The sequence below is a fragment of the Borostomias antarcticus genome (genome assembly GCF_949987555.1).
Source record: "Borostomias antarcticus genome assembly, chromosome: 20".
In the NCBI taxonomy this organism is placed as follows: domain Eukaryota; kingdom Metazoa; phylum Chordata; class Actinopteri; order Stomiiformes; family Stomiidae; genus Borostomias; species Borostomias antarcticus.
Window position 1 is genome coordinate 20986140 of NC_140253.1, and position 24155 is coordinate 21010294.

Consider the following 24155-nt stretch of genomic DNA (forward strand, 5'->3'; position numbering starts at 1 on the left):
CCATTCACTGGCCGCTATCAACAATGAAGCCCTATTGAACCGCGCCATCTTGGCAAAATTTGTAGTCATTTGACTATTTCCGGTTACTTTTGACTTGCGCAGTTGTGCTTTTCTGGCCTTCCGGTTACTTTTGACTTGCGCAGTTGAGCTTCTCTGGCCGACGCGCGTCCACGAAAAAGTTCACATTTTTTAATGAAAATGACCACAAGACAACCTCCTGTGCATAGTTGAAATGGTAGTGGGATACGGTGATAAACTGGAGTGATCATTTGACAGCAATTATTAGCCTTTTCCAGGAATGGACAGAAATGGGATATTTTTAGAATAACAGGAATTTATTCACATACAATGTAAAGGAGTTGATGTGTAGCATGAAGATGAAACGATACACTGAGTTTGGGTGTTTTCAGTCAACGTTGGCGTTGACCGCTTCCAGCTATCGAATGGCCGACTGGTGTAAGATGGATAGCCTAACGTTAGAGAGATAAATGTAGGCTATGGTTATGTTAATAAAGCTAACAATGATGTTGTAACATGCATGCAGCACTGCCGATCTGATCTGAACGATTGATTCATTATTACCATGGATCGGTATTGGGATTGATCAAGGGCGAGTGTGAAATAGCAGCCAGGAACTCAGCGGGTTTTCCGAGATGCGGTAGCCGCGGCCAGAGCTCCTGCTGGCGGGGAGTGAAGCTCTTCAACTCGCCTGTCACTGGCTCCCTGGAGGAATTTAGCCTGGCTGCAATAACGTTATCGCGAACGGAATGAATACCATCTACTAGCAAACAAAACATGTTCAATTATATTTAACTTGTTAAAACTAAGATGCCAGGATCAAAAAATAATTTCTCCAATTGATATATTTGACAAAAACAGGTTAATATGCAAGCCGGTTTTCATTGCTAAATCAAAGCGGGGAGAGCCGGGAACGCGCGTCTACATTTCAGAGAAATGTGAACTTTTTCGTGGACGCGCGTCGGCCAGAGAAGCTCAACTGCGCAAGTCAAAAGTAACCGGAAATAGCCAAGTGACTACAAATCTAGCCAAGATGGCGCGGTTCAATAGGCCTTCACTTTAGATTTCGATTCCTGGGGGCTTGCCCCAAACCCAGTAGACCCCCCTAGGGTGCGCAAGTTCCATCTACCACATTTCAGAGCAGTACAAAGCCGAGTATGCAGACACTGGCTGTGCCCCACATTCCCTGCTCTCTCTCTCTCTGTATACAAAACAGCCCTGGGTTTTCTGCGGAAGAGAAACTGGTGAACTGATCTGAGCCCACTTTTGCGGTCCTAACCCCACGTTCTCTGTAGGTCCCTCCAGAGTGGAATCTAACCATCACCCTGAACAATCCCTCTTTCTAATTCAGTTGATGTATCGTAGCATTAAAGTAGAGTTAAAGGGGTGTGCCATTTGAGGCACTCCGCTCGCTTGGGAGTCTGGGATCTGCATACACACAAAACATGATGAAACATTCCGCACTGACGTAGCTACCTCATAAGCCCACTTCAAAGCAAGGTTCTCCACGGCTGACTGTGTGAGTCCAACCACGGAGAGCCACAGGATGATAAAACACAAACCCTTCATTATAGCAACCTGAAACTTAGTCTGTTAGTTCGAAATCAAAGTGTCTTCTCCCTGAGAGATGATCTTTAATTGCTGTGTGTATCTCTGCTGTGAAAGGAAGATTTACTCAAAATCCGAGTGTCCCCGACCCAGAACTAAATGACCTTTTTAACAAAATACACGTCCCAAAACCCCTGTCTCCTTTTCATGAGTATATCTCAAGTGCAACCTGGAGTTTTTATTCACAGAATGACAACTCATACACTTCACAATTGCTGGCATTGACGTCCTGTCCCCGACCAGCAAGCTATAAATGTAGGAGGAAATGGTTATAATATATGGTGTGTGGTGTGGAAGTTCAAGTGTCTGTCGTGACTGTCGCTCTCCGCCCGAGATGGTGTGGTCTTCCCTTTTGCTCCAGCACCCGCGGTCTGCGTGTCCCCAGTTAGCCCAGACTTCTCTCCCACTCCACCTGTGAACACAGGAAAACACAAGAAACGGCGACAGTATCATGTATTCCAAAACTCAGTTTGTAACAGCATATATCTCTCACTCACTCTCTCATTCAGACCAGACCTAGAGATTATGGTTTCACAAAATTTTTAATTTTAGCATTACTAATTTCTAGAAAAGCCCCCTTCCCCCCACTCCAAACTGTGACCCTCCGAGAAGGTCCGTTCTAAGCCTGCCTGCGGTCTTAACACCCATTCTCCTGTCCCTTTAGCAGCGCTAGTCATCCGAGCAGTGGGCACAGGTATAGAGCATTACGTCGTAATTCTCTAAGTTGTCGTCTTCATCCCGAGTCGGCCCCCATCACTAGACGTATGGTTCTTTAGCTCAAGGACTCTGCTCGAACAACAGCTGCCACGGCTGTCCCTAGTTTTGGAGTGCTAAGCCTGAACGCTATTCTACCCGATGTTTTTAAGTCTGGAGTGGTTGGCTCTTCAATTTATCTGATGCAGTACTACAAGAGTGTGTTCGCTTTGAGGTGTACTCAGTCTACTCTGTGTCTGGTGGTGCAACCACCTTGCATTGACTGGCATGAATCCAGTTGGGTTTCCCTTTTATCTTTACTGCTGCGTGGGTGATGAGCACAACCTGATAAGGTCCATCCCACTTTGCCTCTAAAGTCTCCCCCTGAAACTTCTTTATCATGACATACTGGCCTGGGATAAGAGCATGTCCCCCCTCGGGGATTTCGCTCCAGGCTGCCAGTACCTGTTTGTGAGCCTTGGCCACAGCCTTGCTCAACTCCTCCTAGTACATTATCAAAGTGTCACTAGTAAGATGTACATCCGCTTTTCTAAGGTCGATGGCTCCGGGGAGTGGCATGGGCCTCCCACAGATGACCTCAAACGGACTAAGTCCAGTTTCCCGATTGTGTGTTGCTCGAATGGAGCAGAGCACAAGACTCAACGCATCGGGCCAAGCCACCTTTTCTTGGTGGTATTTGGTGAGTCTCTCTTTGATGACACGATTCATCCTTTCAGTCTGAGTCCACTGCTCTGAGGATGATAAGAACAGTGAAGTGAATCTGTGTTGCCAGATAAGGGAGCAACCGTTGTGGTGCAACCAATTTCTGACTTTGTCGCCACACTCGTCTGAGTTCATATCTGCCCCATTCTCCATCCAAGTCCACACCTCCCCCCCTCTCAGTCTCTACCTGCATCACCTTGTGGTCAGTGACAGTATCAATCTGATACGGGGGTGCAGGTTGGGCTGAGGACAAATGGGCTTGTATGGTATCTCTGTCACGAGCTGTCTGTTCTGCTGCTTGGTCAACCAGAGTGTTACCTCTTAACGCTCTTAACGTTAATGCTTTAAATGTCTCATGTAAAGCACCTTGAATTGCCCTGTGGCTGAAATGTGCCATACAAACAAACCTGCCCTGCCTCGACTCTTCTCCGATAAGACTGTCTCTGGTCTCTTCTGTGGCCTTGTTGTGTCCCAGTAACCTACGCCGCCTCGGCGCCCAGGCCTTTATCTCTAACCACAACAATGGTGTTTGGCCCAGAGTGTACCAGCCATGGAGTGTCTTTATCTCTTAAGTCTATGGAAGAGGGACACTTCTTATCGAAAACTCAAGCCGACAGCCATACTCAGAGGTCAATCATCATAATTAGGAAATAGCTAACAGGATCATATTAAAGGCATTTCTCTGAAAATCAACAATATTCAAGAATATTCAACACTATTCAACAATATTCAACAATATTCAACAATCCCTCCTCTTCCTAATTCAGCGTCTGCTACTTGTGATATTCTCTGCCCTAAATAAATGACCTGTTCCTGCATAATCTGAGCTTTCCCCAGACTGGCCTTGTGGCCCTGCTCATGAAGATGTGTCAGCAGGACTTTGAGGTCATGTTCGTGTTCTGACTCAGTCGAACTGGCCAGGAGAACATCATCCACATATTGAAGGACTGTGGAAGAGATGGGAGACATTTTGCGCAGATGATCACGCAAAGCTTGATGATAGATAGTCGGAGAGTTGTGCAACCCCATTGGTGTTCGGGTGAACTGATATTGATCTCCATCAATAGTGAAAGCAGTCCAAGGTTGCACCTCCTCTGCAAGAGGAACACTGTAGAAACCCTGCGTCATATCTACGACAGAGAACCACTTGTGTTCGGGTTTCAGTGTACTGAAAATGGTGGACGGGTCTGCTACAGGGGCGCTATCTTATCCACATACTCATTGGCGACTCTGTGGTCCACACAGAGACGCCATTTCACCTGAAGGTTATTTCAAAGGCCATGCTGGACTGTTGGAGGCACTGTGAGTCTTTTTCAGGACTCCTCTCTCCTCAAAGATTTTAAGGAGGGGCTTAATCCCCTCAATCGCGCGTGGGGAGAGTGGATACTGGCGAGTACATGGAGGAGGCCTACCTGTGAAGGTGACCGTTTCCATTTTCAGAAACCCACAATCATTTTTTTCTTTTGCCCAGATTGGCAAATTTGCTACATCAGGTTTTGTTACCTGGTTTAGATTCCATCTGACTTTCCCTTGTTGAAACTGAAGGGATGAATTAATTTGTGTCAGCACATCAAGCCCCAATAGGGCTTCATTGACATCCCCCACCCAAAGAGAAGTGGTGAGAGATACAGGTCCCAATTCCAGCAGGAATGGCCTTGTTCTCTTTACCCATATCGGCTCTCCCCCTGCCCCATGCATGCACACTTCCTGTTTAGTTAGTTTAATGTCAGTTCCTGATAGGCACTGAGGAGGAAGTCAAGTTGTCTGCGCTCATTCAAGGACCCCCTGATATACCGGCCTTTGAAACCTTCTGTTTGTATCAGGGCCGCCTCAAGGACGCGGAGCGACGGCTTAACTAAAAATTTGGGGGGCTGAGAGGAGGGGAGAGAAGTGGAGGCCGTGCATTCTGCAGCCCAATGACCCCTGGCCCCACAGTAATTACAACGGTCTCTGGATTTGTTAAAACCCCCCTTGGGCCTTGACTCCACTCTCTTAACCTTTCTCTCTACCTTTGGCTCCTCTGGCTGCTTAGGTGCGGCCATTGACCTCGCTCGCACACCCATGTTTTTGTCTAGGGCTGTGAGGTGCTCCATTAGCTCCCCGTAGGCCGCTGTTTTAAAGTCTGGCAAACTGATTGCCAAAGCATCTCCTAACCTGTCTGTGATGGCTTTAACAAGCGTGTCACTAATCTGTGGGTGACTGGAATTTGCTATGTTGCCATCGTCCACATCAGGCAACCCACTGTGTCTCAAGAACACCTGTCTCCATCTGAGTTCAAAATCGGCAAACGCCTCTGAAGCCTTTTGCTGGCAGCGGCTAATTTTAGACCAGTCGATGTCGACTGTTGCTTCCTCTCTGATCCATGTTCTAATTGCGTCCCACGCGGCCTTGACGTTGTCGCCCCGGGACCCTAGGTTTGCGTTGACTCTGGCTCTCAACACATCACGCTCCATTATTGACAGACTAGGACACATCATGGCTACTGCGTCATATGGGTGTAACTGATAAAACCCTCTTAAACAGTCTATCTCGTCCCATGTCACCATGCCCACCTCACGTGGGTGTTTAATAATAGCTGACCAGCGCTCTAAGTATTGTGGTTTAGCTGGGACATAAGAGTGTATCCCCCGTGTGCTAGTAGTGTCACCTCCCATCCTCAGGGGGCGCAAGTTAGAAGCAGCCTGTGATGGCTTCTTACACATGCGCTCTAGCGTCTGTCTAGTAGGCAGAGTTCTTCCTCTATCTCGGGACACAGGCGGAACATCCTCTCCCTCGTCACTGGAGCCTGGATCTGGCTGCTCACCCGGGTCCACCTCCCGCTCGGGGGCGGCCCTTCCTTGTCTATAGTTTGTGTCCAACCGTGGCCCTATTACGGACCTGAGACACATCGCCTCTCCTAAGCTCTCTTCTTCCTCAGCATCATCGTTCGCCTCTGCTGACTTACGTGACTGGGGAAATGTCAGTGTTTCAAGTTTCCGACCTTGCTCCCGACTCGGGCTGGTAACCTGCATGAAGTCTTTGCGAGCTTCATCCAATCTAGCTGACAACTCAGCTACTACACCCTCCTTTGCCATAAGCTTGGACCGCAGCTCCTGATTTTCTTCCCTTATAGCATTAAAGGTTTTCTCCAAATTCATGGTTCTCCAAACGTACTGGTTTACGTCCTGTCTAATATCCTCTAGCGTTACATCGGGGGGGGGCTGTCCCCCCTTTCTCTAATGTAGTTTTCTCAGATCTTTCAGGACTACCTTTAGGCGTTGCCATTGTGAAAGAGCAGTATTTTAGTCTGCCTCTGGTTCTGTAGGGGAGGGCCTGAGTCATGTGTACTGGGCGTTTGGCCAACTCTGCTGAGGCGAAGAGAGAATGTATCAAAATACGGCGTGTTTTAAACCAGCGCGTAACCAAATATGCTACCCTAGACTATATATACATACGCACGGCCTATGCACACATACATACACATCTAGTTTCCATACCCAGCAATAAGCATAAATCGGACCGTCATCGACGGTGTTCTATCTCCTCCTCCGACTCTCCTCGCTAAGCCTACTCTGCTCTCACTGATAGTCAAGCGACTGGCTGACTGTAATTTAGCTCTGTGGCTGTGTAAGGGAGGGGCTGAGTCGGGAGTGAGAAATAACGGCTCCAGCACTTCGCTGGAGCAGATAAGGTCTTGGTTCACACAGTATGATTTTATTACAGTGACCTAACCAAACCGCTTCCCTAGACTGTGCATATATATACATGTACATCTAGAATCCATGGGCGACAATACACATACATCACACGCTTCCCTAGACTGCATATACACGTACATCTAGAATCCATGTGCGACAATACACATACATCACACACCCATCCAACACCCCGGTCTTTCACGGGGGCCCTCTCAAGGACTGCGCAATCCTTAGAAGTGAAATACCCTCCACCGATCTCTCGCGTGGACGGGCAACCCCAGGGTGATAACCCTGCTGGTCTTCCTTAAGAAAATCTTAAGGGCCTTATACACCTGTACACAGTATTTCATGCGATAGGCACCCCAGGATGTACAAATATCCTGCTGGTCTACTTTAAGGCAATTCCCTGTCTCCCACAGGCTGTCCTTAAAGGTCACATAGGCCTAGGGAAGTGGTCTACTTCACATAACAAAACACATGCAAGCACCGTGGCAGGTACTCTAGCATTCCAAACATCAGACATGTAGTTACATATAGACATACATTTACATCCAGCACTAGTTTTGTTTTACGTGTTGAGAGATTATGTGTGGCATTCTTAGATTTACTGATTGGTTCTTTTAGGATCGGGACATCCAACCCACTCACCCGGTGTAGTTTTTGGTCTCTGAGGCGGATCAGGTCACAGCTGCTGACAAGGCGTCCCCTGCTTTCACGGCTGCGGCTGTTCTGCTCGACCGGTCTTTGGGCTCGTCCAGGTTTTGGATGTCCGATCCGGGTCACGGCACCAATTGTTGAATCTCTTTGTCTTTTATTATTGTCCTTGATTAGCTCTGCGTTGTGTTTTCTCGTTTCCAATAAAAGACGGACCCCCAATCTCTAGATATACCACACAGTCCAGTGTCTCCTTTTCTCAGGTGTTCCAAATGAATCTCTCCAACACGGGATTTGAGCCTCAGCAAAAGCGATTTATTACAGAAGGTTTTACATACAAAAGACGATGGCATGCCTAATGTACAGTTGACCTGTCTGGATGCTGTCCGAACCCAAATCAAAGCATATGCAAACTGAATAGTGGTTTTAACACTTTGAGAAGGGGGGGTGTCCCACACCCCCCTCCTTCCTTCTACACAAAGCCGTCTCTCTCTTCTCGAAAGACGGCCTTGAAGCAAAGATAGGATGAGGCGCCTGACGCCCCAGTATCTAAAACAGTCGGTGTTTGTACACCACATGTGAGCATGTCACCCTTGACCTAGGTAACATGTAAATCTGTCCGGTGGAGACACGTCCTCTCCCTATAACCAGGCTTACACATATTCAGATTAACATTTCTTGATACAGCCAGCTCTATACATTTTCATCAGATGGCTGTGACTCTGTCCATGATACAGCAGTGCAATTACATAACATGTCAAGTATACTGTACAGTAGTATACAGTAGTGCAGAGTGAGTTCTCTATTGTATAAACAAGGTGTTCAATTGCTCAAGTTGGTTCATTGGTTCGAGTGTACAGTTGTGCAGAGTCAGTTGTCTATTGTATAGACAAGGTGCAAGGTGTCACATGTTCACTTATGTTATCATGAGGCTCAAGACATCACTTGCCCCCTGCCAAACAGTAGCTCAGAAGAAGCCCCCTGCCAACCAGCAGCTCAGAAGAAGACTGTCCGTTTATAGTACTCTGGTTGTACTATACATATGCCCTCACTCTCATTATAACAATGGCACACATGCCACCCCCTGGACCAACAAGTGAACACGTGACACCTTGCACCTTGTCTATACAAAAGACAACTGACTATGCACCACTGAACACTCGAACAAACACCTGACAACACTTGAGCAATTGAATACCATGTCTATACAATAGACAAGTGACTCTGCACTACTGTATACATGTGCATAACATGCCTCTCTTCTTTACAAAGATGGTTACAACCACAACATGTCCTGAGAGCACATGCAAAATAACAACTTATGGCTACTTTTAATGTGCATGTCTGTATGTTTAATAAAGCATTTAGGAAAAGTTTCAATCAAGACTTGAGTATTACCTATTTTGTTGAGTACTATGTTTATAATTGTTCATTCATGATATTATTACAATTGACCTTTCAAGTCTGCCTACAATTAGGTTACGTAGCTAAGAACCATTTTATTTACAGTTCTACATCTTTACTTCTAAGGGCAAATGCTTTACTTTCATATCTTCATATCAATATAATATCAAGATCCTAGTAGATGTCCAAATAACCCACTGTGTCTTGGGTCTACTTATTCACCACGTAACGGGAAGTGCAAAACAGCAAGTCATGACTTTTATCCAGAAACAAAAGTTGAACCCATTGCAGCAAAATAGCTAACATTACAGGAATCATCAGTGTAGCCACTGACCGCTACCATTAATGTTATGGAAGCTGCTGCTAGTTGTTGTGAGCCCATGAGCTAACTGGCTATCCCGCTCTCATTGTGCTGGATAAGCATTGGAAGCATTGGAACTAATGTGTCCAAGTGACAAGACCCATCTTTATTTATCAAACATTACCGTCCTACCAGTCCCGCACAGAAACAAGCCAGCCAACGCACATAAGCCAGGCTGGACCTGGCCTGGTTTGCCTGGGAGTTATTGAATGATATTTTCTCCATTGTTCTCTTTTTCAAATCATTCCACCTCCGTTTGCAGTCCATAGGCTACTATTGTATTTGGAAAAACCAATTGTGCTCACAGACTGGGATATTAAATCCCAAACATGGTTTTTAACTGTGAGTGTGATGTTTTTTGTTTGCAATTGTGAGGCTTACCTGTGGACCTCATCCGAAAGGACTTCCAGTTCACACCAAGGTTATTATAGTTAACGAAAACTAACAAAAAAACGAAAACTAGGTGTGAAAAACATTTTAGTTAACTGAAATAAAAATAAAAACTAGGCTTTACAAAAAAACGATAACTAACTAAAACTGCATTGTGTGTTTACAAAACTAACTAAAATAAAATTATAGAGAAAATTTCCTTAGTTTTAGTCTTTTTCATTTCATACATAAGCCTAGTATTTTGGGTGGTTATGAAATCTATCCTCCATTTTATTTAGCTGTGCTCCTGCGCAGAAGTAACCTGATGTGCGCCAGATGGCTTGTTTAACACGGAGTGAAACAATGTGAACTCACAAGATCAGGATATTCTGACAAGTCTAGCACAGAAGAAAAAAAAAACTAAAACTAATACTGAAACTAATAAAAACTAAACTAAAACCTAAGCATTTTCAAAAAATAAAAACTAAACTAAACTAGCAAACCTGCTTTAAAACTAATCAAAACTAAACTGAAATTGATAACAAAAAGTTAAAACGATACCTTGGTTTACACTCACACACAGTTTTCTCTCTGCCATTGTCCACATGCGCACCGTTGCCTGGACAGTATTTATAGTACTTTTCCATATCAGGAGCAACTTGCACTCAGCTGCAACACCCTATGGGCGTGTTTGCGTTAGAATATCATTAGCGCAATGTGTTTAGTGAATAGGTTGTTAAAACGGAGCACCTATCGGGCCTGAATGACACGCAGTTCATGGTGCTATTAGCGGCCGCAATCCATTCTTTGTGAATTCACCCTATTCAGTTTGTGCTTTCGCTCTAGTGGTCATCTATGACAACTGGACAAATGTAGGCTGCTATGTAAGGGCACCCCTGGTTGACATCATCCGCATTTGCCAAGTGAAGACAGGTGCACGCCTTCCTGTAGGACGTCAAGACGTAATTGTTTTTCAACATGCTTTTGATGTAAAATTAGTTTGCTGCCATATCTAAAATGCCATTTTCAATCCTTTAATCTAAACCATGCTGCTATATACAACATGTGCTAGGAAAAAGTGCAGTGGGTTTGGTAGCTTATGCTTTGTATAGATGGATTAGATTAAAGGATTGAAATTATTTTTTGCATGTCTAAACCTCAGTGTGGGCATTCGCTTAGTTTTGTATCAGTGCATCTTCTATATTTCATCCTATATGCATTCAGCTCATGCACCTGATGAAAGGACTTACTTTGGACTTTTTGAGAGGAGCGCAAACTATTTTCCAGTTTTTAAGATTCCCTTCTATCTTGTTTTGAAACCCAGAAGATGATGATGTCTTATTTTCTCCTCCTGTCATTTAGGCTGAATCGCTGTAATCTCTCACAACGGTGCTGTGAAACGCTGGCCTCAACTCTCAACTCCTCAAATCTGAGAGAGCTGGACCTGAGTGACAATGACCTGCAGGATTCAGGAATGAAGAAGCTCTCTGCTGGACTGGGGAAACCACACTGTAAACTGGAGACACTGAGGTCTGTATTCCTGTTCAACAAATTACAACTTGTTCTATTTCGTGGAACTCCAACCCACAGGGCTAGCTCCTATTGGCTTGTGAAACCTACCCAGCAAACACGCAACGTCAGGGAGACGTTCAGATCATGTCTTAATAACGTCCGTCGGTCCAGAACCCCATTTGTACGTCTGCTGGACCCCTCAATATTTAAACGTATGGCTTGGACCCCTCTAAGACGTCTGTGGACGTGCAGAACGGGTTCAATATCTGAACGTTAAAAATAAAAATTCATTCTGGCTCCTAATTGGATGTCTTTGGACGTCCGAAAAAGAGGAAAAAGACATCTAAAAGACGTCTTTTAGACGTGTCTTTGCTCAGTGGGTAGCCAGCTACATTTGACTGAAGAAAAAAAAAACGTTCTGAACGCACTGTGTGAAGCGTCGTTTGAACCAATGGAGCACGTCTCTCAAGTGGCTCTCTATTAAGTCCGCTGCTCCTTGCACTGACTTCAGGCAAGCGGGTCAGTGATTTGAGAGCGCTGACAGTTTCTATCATCACAGGTGATTGATGTAGATTCCTTAAACAGATGCTCAGACACAGTTTGGATTACTAGAAGCCATGAAATTATGTAGTTTATTTAACAAAGAATAAGCATATAGTATACAAGACAATAACCAAACTTCAGGCTTGGTCAGATACAATTATGACAGAATTATGACAAATGATACAGTACCGTAGCAGCCACAGAGTAGCAGAGTAGCATGAAGTTGAAGTAGCGTGGAAAACAGGTGTGAGCTAGCATGCTAACAAGCTAACATGCTAGGCTAGGAGCTAAGCTTATGCTAGCGTAGGATGGTTTCAACATGGAGCTACGAGCATGAAATGGCTAAAGCGCGCTCGTGCTATAGTCCGGTGCTTCTTTTATAGTGCTTAGTGGGGGCTGGTCACATGACAATCTTAAGTTATGGTGATGGTCTGTAATGGCGCAGTGCCAGTTCAAGATTAGACCGTTGCTGGGGGACCGGACATTCTAGATGTCTCCGATGTCTAGTTGAGCAACTTAACAGCTGCTGTTTTGCTCTTTCAAAAGAACTGAGTCAGCGGAGAATATTCTCTGACCTTCTATGCCCTCAGACTGGCTTATTCATACACTGTAGGCCTAGGCAAGGGTTATCAGAGGTTACTGTAGTCAAACCTGACTTTATATGAACAGCAATGAAACTGGTGAAGTTCTGCCTAATTCATAAACCACTATATGATCTGAAGCGGTTTTGCACACGGATCAATCTGTTGTTACAAAAGTTGTCCGGGGCGCATTCAGTGCACAGGATTTGGAGCTGAAAGCTTTCTATCCTCCGCCTCCGTGAGGAAGAGGCCCACTTACATTTATTGTGTCCTGTGGGTGCACTTGTTATGTTCAGCGCCGAACTATCGCCCAGTTGTTGGTTTGTCACGGCCCGGGGAAGGTGGGTTCACCGCTGTCTTAGCAGCGTCACTCCCAATGGATTTGTGAGGGCATCTCCAAGTCTTATGAGCGACTTGGTCATCTCCGTCTCCTTTTGTCCGTTATTATCTCTTATCCATGTCCTCTGTCTCTGTGGCGTCGTCTGTGTGTTCACACCGGGCGCGGCGAGAAAATTTGCGCCGCCCAGTTCGCCCAATCTCGCCGCGGGATCAATGGGCTGCCGCGCGAATCAGCCGCAGAAAGTTCAAAAAATTTTACTTTTGCGAATGTCGCCGTGCGGCGAATCCTGGCCGTCACGCCGACGAGTTCTGCGATTCGTGCCGCCCGCCGCCCAGTTTGCCCGAATTGTATTGACTTTCTATGTAAACTCGCCGCGCCGCAGGAAAAATTTGCGCCCGGTGTGAACACAGCATTAAGGCCGTTTCAGACGGGGAGCGATATTCCGCCTGCGTTCTCGCTCGGATCAGCGGGGGACGCACGCGTCCTGCGCGCAGCGGGGAAAACTGACTACAATTCAGCTCTTGTCGCGGGCGGGCGTGTGCACGAAACGAACACGCGTGCGACAATTTCACGGGGTCGCGCCCGCTTGCCGCTCCGCCCCAGATTGTCCGCGGCTCCCAAATTGTCCGCCCGCCACTCTCATTGAAAATGAATTACAATGCGCGGATATCGCTCCTCATCTGAAACGGCCTTTAGGCACAGCTGCCAGCGGGAGTCAGCATTGACATGATGTCTCAGGGCAGGACCGTCTGGTGAGTGATGGTCTGATAAACTGAGTGTGGCGGGGTGGGGCCAGTGCCTGGTTTGGGACAACTTTTAGTATGGTCTCACCTTGGAGCACTGGCTTGTGTCCTAGTTAGCCAGTCTTTTGTTACTGGGGCCAGCAAGGGTGTATGGTGCAGTCGTGTAGCTCCGCTTATGTTAATAGGAGTTAGCCCTGTGGGGCGGAGCTCCATGAAATAAAACGATGGTTACGCATTGTAACCCTAGTTCTATGAGTGGAGCGGAGCACCACAGGGAACTGACTTGCTGACCCTGCAGTCTGCTCACTGAAAATTTCGGTTAGGAGCAGTTGTGCAGGCGAAGCCTACTTATACAGTGGTGCACCGGACCTGTTAGGACACAGGTGCGTGTATAATTTTTTTTTTTTTTCCTTCAGTCAAATGTCGCTAGGTGTCACAAGCCAATAGGAGCTAGCCCTGTGGGGCTCCGCTCCACTCATAGAACTATGGTTACAATGCGTAAGCCCTCAAGACGTATGATACACAGCTCACGTGACACAACATTGGTGCACTCCCCGAACAAATCTGAAGTTACTTTTATGATCTGAAGAGTAGAGTCAGCTACTGCACTCAGAATTATTTTGTGCAGTAGGGCACAAAACACGGGTGCCAGACATCTGAGAATGACAGTCAGACAGCCAGACATCTGAGAATGACAGACAGACAGACACACAGACAGACACATACATGACAAAGTGTCCTTTAGCAAGACACTGAACCCCAAATTGTTCCCAATGATCAGGCTAGCACCTTGTATGACGGCTGCCATAATTGGTGTGTGAATGTGTGTTTGAATGATTGAATGAGCAGCCATTGTAGTTTTGTCCGTTAAGGTAGAAAGGCGTTACATAAGTGCAGCCCATTTACATTTTATTCATTCCCGAAGGGAAATGCACATTTATTGTTATTAATCTGCCATCTAACTCATAAATGAGCTAACCTTGGTCAGTCTCTCTCTCTATCCGGACTTTCCTCGGACATCGTCAGCCTGACACTAGAATTACTCTATACGCCTACTCTATAACCCTACGCCTGCCCTGATACGAACACTGATCTTTTACCTCACGTCAGCCTACTCTAGAATTATTTAGCCTGCTAGGCCTAAGCTGCAGAGATGGCAGATGTACAGCATTCAGTTGGTGTGCATAGTGCTCTAACAGGTATCAGAACTAGTCGTATTTATTCATGAAAGCGATCTTGAATTTGGCTGATGTTATGCTACTAAGCCTTTCTAACCTGCAGTTGAGGTGTAGCCTTGCCTAGTCACGTCAAATGATGCCAGATGGAGGTTAGGTTATAGAAAAGAACACGTGAATGAAAAGTGGACAGAGAACCAATCAGCTGAAGTGCAGCAGAATCGGTGGCAAGTACTTTATATGTACTAAATGAATGATACAATCTGAATCCACAAGGAGTTTGTATGTAGTCATGAATTGGCAGCACTACTGTGCCTAAACCACTCCCAAAACACACAAAAGTATGTTTGTTGCAAGTGTTAATCTCTTACATTTAAGGATACCGATTGACTGATAAAAGTTATTAGAAGAATTCGGAATTAAGAAAAAACATTAAACATATTAAATGCAGCTGCATTCTCCTTTTTGCCACTAGAGTAGCATGTCTCAATGTCAATATCTACTTTCCACTTTATTTGTCCCCAGGGCCAATATTGGTTTTTAGAGTAAAGCAAACACTTAATCTACATGTCATGAGCATAAAAAAGCTAAAACATAGTTTCTTAAGTCCTGTATGTAGAATGATATTCTACAGGCTGTCAATGTTGAATGACAGAGAAAGGCTGTGTAAATGTTCTTATTTATTGATTGATAATTATTCCCCTTCTTTTCAGGCTGATTGGGTGCAGATTGTACTCTGCTGCCTCAGCTCTCATTTCAAACTCATCCCAGACTATAAACAGCTCAGTGTACTAAACAGGGACTCACAACTAAAAGGGTCAGATGGATTGAAAATCAAGTGTGTATCTCTGCAGGCCCGGAGACTTTGAGGTGGCGGGTCAACTGTCAATCAATTTCTACTTTGGCCAATCAGAGGCTGACAATCGTCTTGTCAATCAAAAACTCATTTCGCCTGAAACGGTTGTCAATCACTTTTTATTTTGCAAATCGCCTTTCTCTTAAGAGAAGGGGCAGGGTGGAAATGACGCTAGCTAGTTAGCTAGCTATCTACATTGACTTTGTTTGCCAGTTAGTTTGCTAGTTACGTAGGCCTAATGCAATTTGTTATGGAGTTAGATTGACTGGATTACATGACTGTGTGTGAGAGAGATTTTTTTTTTTTTATGCAAATCATGTAGCTTGAAAGATGTAATCCATCAACCTTCCTGATAAAAGCCTTACCAAGACTCCCCTTGGTATTCTCTTAGTAGGCCTATGATCAATGTAATGGCTTGTGGGTAGAGGCTAGCAATGGTCTACACTAGCCCAGGGGCAGGGGAGCATCACTACTGATCCATAGCCAGGACTGGGATGTCCTCAGTGGAGGTCCCAAGTCAGTCTTCCAGTCATTCAGCCAGCCTGTCAGTAGATGTGCTCTACTTGTATTGATTTGTTCATACACTAGTATTCCAGCACAGGTTATGTTCTTGAATGCTTCTGGTTCTCAGCAGTTCTCTTAGCAACCTAATTTAATCCCTATCACTGTTTTCAGATCCACATAGGGGAAACATATGGCTGAGAGAGGAGTGTGGAGGAAAATCAACAGTACCACACACACACACTTACATAACCAACCAAGCAAGTTCTACCTTTCTATACCACAAATATAAGTTTGAGAACCTAGGATACATACAGCCCGCCTAAGGGGGTTCTAATGTACTGACCTCCCGGCACAGGCCTGACCCTGCTGGCAAGCTGCCTTGGGCCTATCCAAGAAACAAGCGTTTCAGCTTCCGCTCACCTGTATGCAGCTTATACCATGCTGACTGGCCTGGACTAGTCACCACATCCACAGTCTAGCCAAGTCAGAGATACCCTTGTGCATTTTACAAAACAAGTGTCATACAATTAAGGTTATCATTTGTGCAGCATGTGTGCTGTAAGTGTAAAGACAAGATACAGATAATTTTCTCCAGGTTTTATTGAATAGCTTGTAGACCACACTGAAACACCGGGCTGACAGTTCAGTTGTATAAGGCGGACCTGGGAGACCATTCAGGACACCTTGTTTGGGTCGAGGCTCTGCTTAGTCTGCTGGCCCAGGTGAACTAACTGGATGTACTGACGCTGAGAATGGAGACACACACACATGACACAGCTGGCCGACACTTCTTGCACTCTAAGAGGTTAGGGTTAGGGCTAGACAATGTAGGTTGGCATAAAATAATACATATTTATTTTTAAATGGATGGAAAGATGCTGCCCATGCCTAGATCTTTATGTCTATTCAGCATGTCTGTTCTCACCCACTGAGGTCCCATCACCAAACGTGAAGCCTCAGATACAATAATAAAACAGGGGCAGACAATGAAAGATAGAGATAGATAGACAGACAGACAGACAGACGGATAGATATGTAGACAGATAGGTTAAAAATTAGAACTCTTAGTGTTGTGATCAGACAGTACAACCAAAATGTCACCTCAGTGTAGTGATGCAGACAGAGTTATGAACACCTGCTCCTTGCTTAGAAGGAGGTTATCATCTGCCCTCTGAAACATTCAGGACGCAGGATTTTTGTAATACCGAGGTCATTTAGTTGTGATGCTTCAATCTGGTGCACTTAGAGCAAAATTAAGAGGCTAGATCTATAGAGAACAACACGCATCATATTGGATTAATATCTTTAACAGAGCAGTGGAGGTCATCCAGAGAGGACACAACTTAAGTGAATGTTGATGAGAACACACCATCTATTAGAAACATGACTAGCTCCTCCTGTCACCTCTCTCCCAGCCTGGCCTCCTCCACTCTGATGTCCATGTTGGTCTCCTCCTGTCAACACTGCTCCTGTCTTTAGTCCATGTTGGTCTCCTCCTGTCACCTCTCCTCCACTGTGGTGTCCATTTTCATCTCCTGTCCACAAATTAAGAAAACATAAACATAAGCTATAAACACCCCCACCCACACCCATCCATCCACATTATTTTTTAATCTTGCCAGGATCTAATTAATGTAGTGTCTCTTTGGCTAACATCAGGTATCTCACCTCTCATCTCTATGTCCTCTCCTCCTGTCCCCTCTCTTCCACTCTCTTGTACCTCTTGGTTTCCTGTCAACAAATTATATATTTTTAACAGAACATAATCATGCATACTGTGTATATTTATACACACCTACAGTATCTACCTGTCTACTTGTTTATCTATATACAGACATACAATTTATCCCGTCAATGTGCTTTTCCCATCATGTTAAGTAAAGAGTAGGCAGTGTACCACCATCATCACCTCTTTCTTTTTTATCTTGTCCTCAACAGTTCGCTTTCCAAAGCTGAGCTTTGTTTGATGAAATCTTGAAATCTTCTCCCTCTCTCTTTCTCCCTCTCTCTCTCTCTCTCTGTCAGTGAAGAAAGCAAACACATGGTCAATTGTTATGTGAATAACGGCCTCTGCTATAGTTGCTATGGAAAAGAGGGGACTTCATTTCAACATGAATTTCAACCATGTACACGTCATTGACGATTTATCAGTCACAGACATGCAACGTGGCAGCTGTTGACTTCAGTGTGATTTGCACTGTTCCTGAAGTACTGTCTGACAATAGGCTCTTTGCACAAGCTCTACTACTTCCTGAACTTCTACAGGCAGATTTATTTCCTGTCCTATACCATTGGATGGAAGTGATTAATCAGGTGTGCGGCACACCTGATAATCACCTGATCACTTCCATCCAATGGTATAGGACAGGAAATGCCTGTAGAATTTCAGGAAGTAGTGGAGCTTGTGCAAAGAGCCTTTTGCTTGGCAACACCAAACGCCCAGTGTTTACATGAGAAAATAAATATGATAGATTTCTTTGTAGAAGCACTTCTCTGTTTGTGCATGTGCGCAGGTACACCGCTTTGCTAATGTTAACGTGGGTCAAGAATAGCCTACACCTAGCTAGCCACGTTGTGACGGCTAGGATCATGGATGCATACTAACTTAACTATTTAGCTAACGATAGGCATCTCAGCATCTTCGTCTACGTTCTTAAATGTGAGCATTTAGGCGCTGTCAATGTTCAAACTAATTGAAAATACGTTAAATAACTGCGTATTCTTTTGCACTTGTGTCAATTTCCCTTACCTCGAAATACATCCAATCTGTTCGCTTGATCGTCCTCCTCTGAAGCTGACACGTATTAATGATAAATTAGCTTTGCGTCTCACGAAAGGCGATTCGGCCAATTAAAAAGTGATTGACAACCGTTGCAGGCGAAATTCGTTTTTGATTGACAAGACGATTGTCAGCCTCTGATTGGCCAAAGTAAAAATTGATTGACAGTTGACCCGCCCCCTCGTAGTCTCTGGGCCTGCAGAGATATCCTTTATTAAATGGATTGGAAGATATAATAAAATCAATTATCTTTTTTATATTGTAACATTTCAAGTGCACCAGGGTAAATGAAATGCTTTTATTTCTGAGGAAATTGTAAAAGGCATGAGAGTACAGATGAAAAGTCTGGAATATCTAGGAAGTCTGGAATATAAATCTTTCATTCCCGGTTTTCACCAGCAGAGGGTAGTAAAGTGTTTATATTAATCATTTTTCTACAGTCTGTCGGGCTGCATGGTCACAGAGGAAGGCTGTGTCTCTCTAGCCTCAGCTATGAGGTCAAACCCCGCCCACCTGAGAGAGCTGGACCTGAGCTACAATCACCCAGGAGACTCAGGAGTGAAGCTGCTCTCTGCTGAACTGGGGGATCCACACTGGAGACTGGAGAAACTCAAGTAAGGAGAGAGTTTTTAAAACCATGTGGAAATAATTCACCCTCTATCAATATCTTAACATTGTTATAACCCCTCTTTCCACCCCCCTTCTGAACTAGATGATGATCTCATTGCCTCATCATCATCTTCCTCTGCTTATTCCTACAGTGTGGATCATGGTGGAGAGTTCAGGATCAGACCTGGGTCTAGAAAATGTGAGTATTGACTGCTGTAAAGAATACGTCTGTTACCCATGTGTTTTAACTGAAGCTGACCTAAACTGAAAGAACACCACCATTATCTACCTGGGGCAGAGAGAGAGAGAGAGAGAGAGAGACAGACACAGAGAAACTGAGAGCTGTTTATTGTCTTCAATGAAGAAATGCCCAGCGCACATTAGACAGTAAACAAACATATAGCCCCCTCCCCGCAAACATACATATAGACCCACAAATAACAACAACAAACAACAACATACACCTGGCCTGACTATACATTACTCAACACATCCTGTGTACATACATATAGATACAGTTGATACACCTTTCCAGACTATGCCTTATTCAACACAGTTATGCTGTATGGCACAAAGCTGTTGTTGAAACGCACAGTACGGCAACTCAGAGTCCGATTCCTGTGTCCTGATGTCAGAGTGTTATAGTGGGTATGGAGGGGTGGTTGGGTGATGTAGTCTGATGGCAGAGTGTTATAGTGGGTATGGAGGGGTGGTTGGGTGATGTAGTCTGATGGCAGAGTGTTATAGTGGGTATGGAGGGGTGGTTGGGTGATGTAGTCTAGTGATGTCAGAGTGTTATAGTGGGTATGGAGGGGTGGTTGGGTGATGTAGTCTAGTGATGTCACAGTGTTATAGTGGGTATGGAGGGGTGGTTGGGTGATGTAGTCTAGTGATGTCAGAGTGTTATAGTGGGTATGGAGGGTGGTTGGGTGATGTAGTCTGATGGCAGAGTGTTATAGTGGGTATGGAGGGGTGGTTGGGTGATGTAGTCTGATGGCAGAGTGTTATAGTGGGTATGGAGGGGTGGTTGGGTGATGTAGTCTGATGGCAGAGTGTTATAGTGGGTATGGAGGGGTGGTTGGGTGATGTAGTCTAGTGATGTCAGAGTGTTATAGTGGGTATGGAGGGGTGGTTGGGTGATGTAGTCTAGTGATGTCAGAGTGTTATAGTGGGTATGGAGGGGTGGTTGGGTGATGTAGTCTAGTGAGGGCAGAGTGTTATAGTGGGTATGGAGGGGTGGTTGGGTGATGTAGTCTGATGTCAGAGTGTTATAGTGGGTATGGAGGGGTGGTTGGGTGATGTAGTCTAGTGATGTCAGAGTGTGATAGTGGGTATGGAGGGGTGGTTGGGTGATGTAGTCTAGTGATGTCACAGTGTTATAGTGGGTATGGAGGGGTGGTTGGGTGATGTAGTCTGATGGCAGAGTGTTATAGTGGGTATGGAGGGGTGGTTGGGTGATGTAGTCTGAGGGCAGAGTGTTATAGTGGGTATGGAGGGGTGGTTGGGTGATGTAGTCTGATGGCAGAGTGTTATAGTGGGTATGGAGGGGTGGTTGGGTGATGTAGTCAGATGGCAGAGTGTTATAGTGGGTATGGAGGGGTGGTTGGGTGATGTAGTCTGATGGCAGAGTGTTATAGAGGATATGGAGGGGTGGTTGGGTGATGTAGTCTAGTGATGGCAGAGTGTTATAGTGGATATGGAGGGGTGGTTGGGTGATGTAGTCTAGTGATGTCAGAGTGTTATAGTGGGTATGGAGGGGTGGTTGGGTGATGTAGTCTAGTGATGTCAGAGTGTTATAGTGGGTATGGAGGGGTGGTTGGGTGATGTAGTCTGATGGCAGAGTGTTATAGTGGGTATGGAGGGGTGGTTGGGTGATGTAGTCTGATGGCAGAGTGTTATAGTGGGTATGGAGGGGTGGTTGGGTGATGTAGTCTAGTGATGTCAGAGTGTTATAGTGGGTATGGAGGGGTGGTTGGGTGATGTAGTCTGATGGCAGAGTGTTATAGTGGGTATGGAGGGGTGGTTGGGTGATGTAGTCTAGTGATGTCAGAGTGTTATAGTGGGTATGGAGGGGTGGTTGGGTGATGTAGTCTAGTGATGGCAGAGTGTTATAGTGGGTATGGAGGGGTGGTTGGGTGATGTAGTCTGATGTCAGAGTGTTATAGTGGGTATGGAGGGGTGGTTGGGTGATGTAGTCTGATGGCAGAGTGTTATAGTGGGTATGGAGGGGTGGTTGGGTGATGTAGTCTGATGGCAGAGTGTTATAGTGGGTATGGAGGGGTGGTTGGGTGATGTAGTCTGATGGCAGAGTGTTATAGTGGGTATGGAGGGGTGGTTGGGTGATGTAGTCTAGTGATGTCAGAGTGTTATAGTGGGTATGGAGGGGTGGTTGGGTGATGTAGTCTGATGGCAGAGTGTTATAGTGGGTATGGAGGGGTGGTTGGGTGATGTAGTCAGATGGCAGAGTGTTATAGTGGGTATGGAGGGGTGGTTGGGTGATGTAGTCTGATGGCAGAGTGTTATAGTGGGTATGGAGGGGTGGTTGGGTGATGTAGTCTGATGGCAGAGTGTTATAGTGGGTATGGAGGGGTGGTTGGGTGATGTAGTCTAGTGATGTCAGAGTGTTATAGTGGGTATGGAGGGGTGGTTGGGTGATGTAGTCTGATGGCAGAGTGTTATAGTGGGTATGGAGGGGTGGTTGGGTGATGTAGTCTAGTGATGTCACAGTGTTATAGTGGGTATGGAGGGTGGTTGGGTGATGTAGTCTAGTGATGTCACAGTGTTATAGTGGGAATGGAGGAATGACAACTAACACATGAGTTTGTGTGAATAGCTGTGTGTGTGTGTGCGTGAGAGAGTATGTAAAAAATGTTATGTGTGTGTAAGTGTGTGTGTGTGTGTGTGTGCGTGTTTGTGAGAGTGAGACAGAGAGAGAGCATTTATTATATATGTGTGTGTTTAGCTGTGTGTGTGTACAGTATGTGTCTGTTTGTTTGTTTATGTGTGTGTGTGTGTGCGCGCGTGTTTAGCTGTGTGTGTATGTGTGTGTGTGCACGCGCATATGTGTGTGTGTGTGGAGGCCAGAGAGGGGTTGTGGAGGGGGAGAAAGCAGAGAGAGATGGAGAGAGACAGAGGTGTGGAGATAAGGAAGAGAATGAGAGAGAAGGGGGGAGAGAGAGAGAGAGGGGAGTACATAAAGGGAGGGAGGGTTTGAGGCTCAACTTGTGTGTGTGTGTGTGTGTGTGTGTGTGTATTCATGTCTGTACAAACTCTGACTTGTCCCACAAGCATCAAACAGCTCACATTCATACAGACTTAGGGCGTATTCAAACAGGCTTTATCTCGGTTTAATCGAGATAGAAATCGGTTTCTCCCTTGTCCCGGTTGTGTGGACATGTCTGAACACACCAAGCAAGTCCGAGCGCGCGCCAAATCATACGGGTCGAGTCCGCTCTGAAAAGGTGGGCTCGGCCCGATTCCAATCGAGTTCTGAATGGGGTTGTTCATGTCTGAAGGGGACCACGCCTAGCCCGGGTCTGGCACAGAGAAACCGCAGGATGGATTGCACCTTTTTGGATTAATCAGCTGCCGTACAGTTATAGCTACGATGGCTGCGAAAAAATGTAAACAGAGGCTTGACATGGGGTAACGAGGAAACACGATGCCTCCTGGATATTTGGGCAGACGAGGAAATCAATGACATGCTTAAAAGAACCCACAACAATTCAGAAGTATACAATATATTCAGCGAATGGCTGAAGCATAGTGGCTTCGAGAGGTCTGTAGTTGGTCTTGTTGGTCAGTGGTGATTCGGTGATAGCACCAAATCAACAGTAATAACACCACACACCTTCTGAAAGTTTTCCATATTTTCTGGAATCTCTGGAATGACCCCCTTGTCAGAATTTCCATCCAATCAACGAGCCACCTCAGCACTGCATGGCATTATTTTCAAATTTGGCTCGGTTGGTAAAAAGGCAGTCTGAACATAACCGCGACAGATCAAAATGAAACGTGTATCATTTTGTGCATTTAGTCCCCGGGACTAAACCGTGCTAAATGTGCGCTTCATATTTGAATACGCCCTTAGACAGAGTAATCAATGAAGTTGATCATTATACTTTATTAAAGGTCTGGATGAATGAAACAGTGACAAGACATTTTAATGTAATGATGATATTTAGTAACATGTTGTGTCTTGGTTTCCTCCATCAGATGCCTGTGATCTCACACTGGACTCAAACACAGCAAACAGATACCTCTCTCTGTCTGAGGAGAACAGAACGGTGACACGGAGGTGGGAGGAGCAGCCGTATCCTGACCACCCAGAGAGATTTGAGGACTGTTTCCAGGTTCTGTGTAGGGAGGGTCTGTCTGGGCGCTGTTACTGGGAGACAGAGTGGAGAGGAGGGGTTTATATATCAGTGTCATATAAAGGAATCAGCAGGAGAGGAGTTGGACACAATGACAAGTCCTGGGGTCTGAGGTGTGGTGATGACCGTTACGCTGCCTGGCACAGTGAAAGGACCACTTTCCTACCTGTCCTCCCCTCCGGCTCCAGCAGAGTAGGAGTGTATCTGGACTGGCCGGCCGGCACTCTGTCCTTCTACCGAGTCTCTTCTAACACACTGACCCACCTGCACACATTCACCACCACATTCACTGAGCCCCTCTATCCAGGGTTTGGGTTTTATAACTATGGCTCCTCAGTGTCCCTGTGTCAGGTAGAATAGCGTTCAGTATGATCAATACCACACACACACACACACACACACACACACACACACACACACACACACATATGGCTCCTACAGAGGGGTTGAGAGTTCATCTGTAACTGCCTCAGAGAGGGCATGTGTGTGTGTGTGTCAGAGAGAGGGAGAGAGAGTGTGTGTGTGTGTCAGTAGAAGAAACACAAGGCCATATCTCTCCAGACAGTGTCTACTGTGGTTTTGTGGGTCATTCCTCACACAGACATCCCCACCACCCTCTCTCTCTCTCGCTCT

At 45.6% G+C, this 24155-nt stretch overlaps 1 protein-coding gene across 1 annotated transcript in view; it reads left to right on the forward strand.

The window, feature by feature from the left end:
• Positions 1 to 23882, forward strand: part of LOC311322638 (NACHT, LRR and PYD domains-containing protein 12-like) — a gene marked incomplete at its 3' end in the record, with an annotated part of 224402 nt that extends 200520 nt beyond the window's left edge. Inside the window, exons 12-14 of the mRNA XM_084454717.1 lie at positions 18981 to 19154; positions 19302 to 19348; positions 23365 to 23882. Coding sequence (XP_084310843.1) covers positions 18981 to 19154; positions 19302 to 19348; positions 23365 to 23882 — 739 coding nt within the window. The remainder of the gene's footprint in view (positions 1 to 18980; positions 19155 to 19301; positions 19349 to 23364) is intronic.
• Positions 23883 to 24155: the final 273 nt, after the last annotated feature.